This window comes from Saccostrea cucullata, unplaced genomic scaffold, assembly GCF_032062105.1.
Source record: "Saccostrea cucullata isolate Sc308-1 unplaced genomic scaffold, CSIRO_AGI_Scuc_v1 ctg35, whole genome shotgun sequence".
Lineage (NCBI taxonomy): Eukaryota > Metazoa > Mollusca > Bivalvia > Ostreida > Ostreidae > Saccostrea > Saccostrea cuccullata.
In genome coordinates this window covers 212,962-218,623 of record NW_026930622.1, presented here as the reverse complement: position 1 = coordinate 218,623, position 5,662 = coordinate 212,962, and the positions used below count along the sequence as shown (strand labels likewise).

Sequence of the window (5,662 nt, the reverse complement as noted above, 5' to 3'; positions counted from 1 at the left end):
ACAATTATTCAATTTTGCTTCAATGAAAGCTAATGAAAAAAATTCCATTGCAAATATGAACAACATAAGTTTATAAATTATTTATTTTTCTGTCATTAAATTAGTTAATTACATATTTGCAATAAAATTTTCCGATGTCAAACATGCAGCTCATACTGCTTTAAATGGAGTCATAATTATGTTGACTTTTGGTGCTCATCCTTAATATTTACAAAATATTTCAGAGGTACTTCAAGGGCGAACTTCTCGAAAGCGTTTAAGATAGAAAACATACAGGTCACTCCTGAGTTTGTTTATGTCCTGCAGATAAATACCATTACTCATAGAAGCGCTTATGAAATCCCTATCACAGAATGCCTGTTGGGGAGCAAAGTCCAAGAACCTGAAACATTCCCTACAACATTCCTTAAAACGGTACGATGTCGTTGAGATTTTGGAAGTTCGTTTTGGTTACTTTTTGGTTTCTATATGTTTATACTAAAGGTTACGATGACAAGACATTCAGAGCGGCCGTATACGAACATGCTACTCTCCCACCCAACAGAGAAGTCGTGGTTACGCGAAAAGAGGCTCTAGAGTACATGACAACAAACCTGGAGGTGTACCGAAATGTTGCTGAGGAGGCTCATCTTCAGGTAAGCCGCGATATAAAAGTTGTTTTATTAAAATAACTTATCCACAACCTCTCTGTGAATACCAAATATTTACTTGTCCTAAATATAACTGAAATTAAGGATATTGTTTTAAATCCTCATAGAGCCATTGGCTTATCACAAGACGAAGGAACGGTCTCCTCGTTGTGTATGGCATAGTACTCACTGGGCGGGGGGTGCAAACTTGTACATTTCTAATTATTGAATAAATCTAAATATATCTTTTTCCAAAAAAAAGAGTTTCGGTTTAAAATGTTAATGTAAAAGAAATCAGCCTGGTTTTAGCTCACCTGAGCCGAAGAAACAAGTGGACTTTTCTGTTCGTTATCTGTTGCTTTTAAGGCGCATGATTGTCCAAACTTTGCACAGAGCAACCTTGGGTGAATATGAATCATATTTGTTCAAATGAAGGGTTAAATCCTTTTTCAAAGGAGATAAATATGAATTGGCATTATATAAACCCAGCTTTGAAATGTCTTCCGCTCAAGAACTACTGGACCAGAAATGCTTAAACTTATTTTTAAAAAATTATTACATAGCGTAGATTCAATTTCATTTGAATCAGGACATCCCGGGGTAATTTAAAATTTTGTATAGGAAGATATAGGGAAAATTAAAAAAGCAACTTTTCAAGAACAGCAAGGTCATGATTAATCGTATTTAAATAGAAGCATGCTCAAGAAATGTAGATTCAAGTTTGTTCAACCGGTTTAGGCTTGGCTACAAATGAAAGATAAAAAAATGACTGCTTGAGTATCTTGTATTTTCTATACTATTTTAGAGAGTTGACATAATTGTGTTCCCAGAGGATGGACTAACTTATATGGGTCACACCAGAAAATCCATTAGACCGTATCTTGAATTCATACCGGATCCTAAAACAGAAAAGTGGAACCCATGTGAACACCCCGAAAAATATCCAGAGACGGAGGTGCAGCACACTCTCAGTTGCCTGGCAAAGAACAATTCTCTATACCTTGTGGCTAACATGGGAGACATTCAACCTTGTGAGGCCCCAAACGGCACTTGCCCTTCAGACCACCATTACCAATTTAATACGGATGTAGTGTACGACAGCAATGGAACACTTATCGCCAAGTATCACAAAATCAACTTGTTCTTTGAATTTATGTTCAACCCATCAACATCCGAAGAGGCCGTCTCGTTTGAAACACCATTCGGAACCTTTGGTGTGTTCACTTGCTTTGATATACTCTTTCGGAACCCTGTGGTTGTTTTGATGAAGGAGAGAGGGGTGAGTAACATTGCATTTCCTACAGCCTGGATGGACACCCCTCCATTTCTTGCGGCAGTCCAGTTCCATTCGGCAGTAGCTGCTGGTTTTGGCGTTAATTTTTTAGCAGCCAACATGCACAATCCTCGATACCGTTTCCAAGGAAGTGGAATTTACTCCCCAGAAGGAGCTAGAGCCTATTACTATAACAACAGTGTTTCGAGTAGCGGAAAGCTATTAGTGTCAGATCTGAATATTTTGCGTACAAATCTACTCTCGAACAAACAAGTTGTAAAAAATGTAGAATCGGTTGTTGACCCGATGAAGAATAGTTCTGGACAAGAAGAATTTCAAGCAGAAACTTTTGGAGACATGTTCAATTACGTTGCTCTATCGCAGTCTAGTGGAACAGCTCGGGTCTGTCATAATAAACTTTGTTGCACAGCATCTTACACTTCACGAGAAAATATCACAGAATTGTATGCTCTTGGTGCATTCGATGGTTTACATACCAAAGAAGGGACTTACTATATCCAGGTCTGCGGAGTGGTCAGGTGTAGAACCAACAACAATTCATCATGTGGTGAGGGCTCCATTGTTTCGAACACGTATTTTGATCATCTCAAGCTTTCTGGTACTTTCAGGTCACCGTACATATTTCCAGAAATTCTTCTGTTCGGTGAGGAAACTTTTCAGCTGGCAGCACCGGGCGACTGGTCTTATGCCAGTGGGGTGTTAGAAGCAAAGAATGGATTGGAACAACCTTTGTTGTCGTTCTCACTTTTCTCTCGCGATTACGACTATGATCTTTTGTCAAGTTCATCAACAAAACAAAAAGTCACAAATATTGCATTTTGCTCGATTTTACTAAATTTCATGTTCATATATTAGTGTTAAGAGATTTCAATATGTTGTTATTCTTTCTTTGCTATGACAATACTGCCGTCCAATTTATTGGACAGTGTCGTAAGAGGGGAAAACTTCTGGATTTTTTCTCTCCAATACATGGACATAATTTCTATGTACAGTATGAATGTCAAATTGAATGAATAAATGTGTCACTAAATGACATAGAAAAAGTTTCTTCATTTATTTCAAATGTATACTTACTGCAAGCCATTACAAGTGATAGCTTAAGCTTCTTTACTGCCTTTTTCGCTCTCTTTTTCTCCCCATAAACTGGACGATAAACCAGTGCTTCCTTAATATTTTAGCTGGGAAAACTCATCACTCTAAGTCTAGATTAATCTAACTGACAAATACTTAGTCCTTTTTAAAAGATTCAAGCATCTGCAGTCGTTCCGAATCTACAGCACCGGAGAAGGCCATGAATACTGATCCTGTTTGTATACTAGTAGCAAATTAACCCACTGCTATAGGTCACCGCCAAATATGGATAACCAGCTAACGTCTATAGCTAGAGCCTTTTTTTTTTTTATCAACGACTAGGTAAAGCTTATCATTCCACCTTTAGTACATGTAATGGCTATAATAGGCCCATCCAAGGTATAGGGTTATCAAGCCCCAAGACCATAAACTAATTACAGACTTAAGTCAAAATTTCAAATCAACATAACTTTTGACATAATTTTGATAACAAAATAAAATTTTTACCATTTGTTTTAATAAGGTATCCGATCCATAAAAGAGAAAATAATTTTCTTACCTTAAATATCCATCCTGTATTAAATACTCTGAAACTAATTTAAAGCAGTTTAGAGTAGAAGAGGATTTACCAGGAAAATTTTCAAACGTTCGATGAACACTCAACAGATACCTGTACAAATAATTCATTCAACAAGAGAACTTCGTCTTATATTTTTCCTTTTGAAGATTTCTGAAAACTGTTTGATAACAAAAGGGTCCACTCTGCATAAAATCTTATAATCATTTTAGTTTCAAAAATGAAGAGGAAAAATATAATGTATATATCGTACCAAAATACATTTTTATTTTGTATTTTACATGACGCTGCTTGAATCCTTTCATACAGAAAATCTTCTCAGAAATAACTTTTTTCAATTTGTTACTTCAAACAAAGTGAAGTGGGCATTTTGCGAAAGACCGACATTCATTGAATATGGTTTTGGCTGCATTGCGAAACAGATAATAATTACAGGAACATGCAGACATCATTTCCCAAAGTTATCTCTCTTTGTCCAGAGCCTCGACCACTGGACCATTACGACCCACATGTAGAACCAAGCAGTGGTTCAGTTGTTCTTCAGGAGTCGAAAATGTAAAGGGAATAACCTGAAATGTTCATTTCTTCAGGTCGAAACATATCAACTGAAATGTTCATTTTTTCAGAATACTTCAGATATAGAATGACCACCCTTATCTCTTAACAAAGTAATGCTTATTCACTCCTGGTCAAGTTCTAATAAAGTTTAGCCTAGATTAAGTGTGTATTATAAATGGAAAATTGATAATTATCAAATCTCCTATATTTGATGGCAAATGAGAGCAGATTTGCATTTTCTAATTGAAAAAATTCAGCGAACTTTATTTCTCCGAATATTTACTTATTTGTGCTGAAAATTTGAGGTGCAAATGTCAACTTGTACACCAGCTGAAGACCACTTTTCTCAGAATCTTGAATCTGATCTATAATTTATGCATATGAAAATTGTTGCACTAAACGTTTTACTTTCAATTGTCATTACACCTTTTAATAGGAAATTAATTTATCATATGTACTAGGAACACGTGCTTTTGTTTATTATGTGCTAATAATAGCGACAGTAGCTATTGGTCAGTATTTAAAGGTCGACACCTGTAGAACGGGTGAACAGGTATTCACTTTAATCACGATTTTAACTCATTCGAAGGCCTTGCTTTGCGACATTCACACCCACCCACCCACCCTGTTACTTATTTCAACCTTTTACTAGTATTTTGTTTAATAAAGAAAGTAATTGTTTTCATTTCAAGAAAATTAAAAGTTTTTACACAACAGATTAATTGTTAAAGATGGGAAACAATTTGCTTAGTCGCTCTAGCTAATTTTATGTAAAAATTTGATATAAATGTAAGATTGTTGTGTAAGGGTACATATTTGCTACATATAGTCGAAATGTGTTTACAGATAGTTCTAACTTGCATTCCTTTTGCATAGGTTTTACTTAAACTAGTCGATTAATTGTACATTATAATTTATGATACGTACGTAAGTTTGTGAGAATGAGTCCGCCATTCATTTTGTTTACCTCGCAATTGCTGCGGACTGACAGGTTTCCATAGTTTTTTCAATATAAATGGATGTTGTTTTTTATCTATGGTTTTTCCTGGGCGGCGAGGGAAGCATAATTGTGTTCATACATGCATTATATTACGTTTTTAATCAGTGAAATGAGGACATATAAAAGCATTGTGTTAAAATGCATTTTGTACTGTTATGTGTGATTAATTATATTTTTGATATATTGTAGAAGGAAGGTAGAGAATCGGTACCATTGAAGACTTGTTTTTGTAAATGTATACGTCTAATAAATATTGGCAAGCAAGCGCTTCCATCTCCGAAATATTGGCAAGCAAGCGCTTCCATCTCCTATGTAGACAAGTGTTCTTGTTTTGATTGTAAATAATTTATGTTCGTTTGAGTGAAACGAATTAGAACATAATACTGGGTATCATTACACTTTTAAGCATGACTTGCAACCCCTTCTCATTTCCAGTGGATGGCTAGCTTTTTGAAAAAGTGAAAAGCAGAAATCTTCATGTTCCATTGTATCACTTCCTTTACATGCAAAAGATCACACAAGAAACACAATAG

The 5,662-nt window shown here is 35.5% G+C and overlaps 1 protein-coding gene across 1 annotated transcript; it reads left to right on the top strand.

Annotated features, from left to right (window-relative positions):
• The first annotated feature begins 304 nt into the window (after nt 1–304).
• Nucleotides 305–2,969, top strand: LOC134229319 (pantetheinase-like). Its single transcript, XM_062711050.1, has 2 exons — nt 305–635; nt 1,435–2,969. Exons 1-2 carry the CDS (start codon nt 420–422, stop codon nt 2,776–2,778), a joined length of 1,560 nt encoding a protein of 519 aa, XP_062567034.1. The 5' UTR covers nt 305–419; the 3' UTR covers nt 2,779–2,969.
• The last annotated feature ends 2,693 nt before the right edge of the window (nt 2,970–5,662 follow it).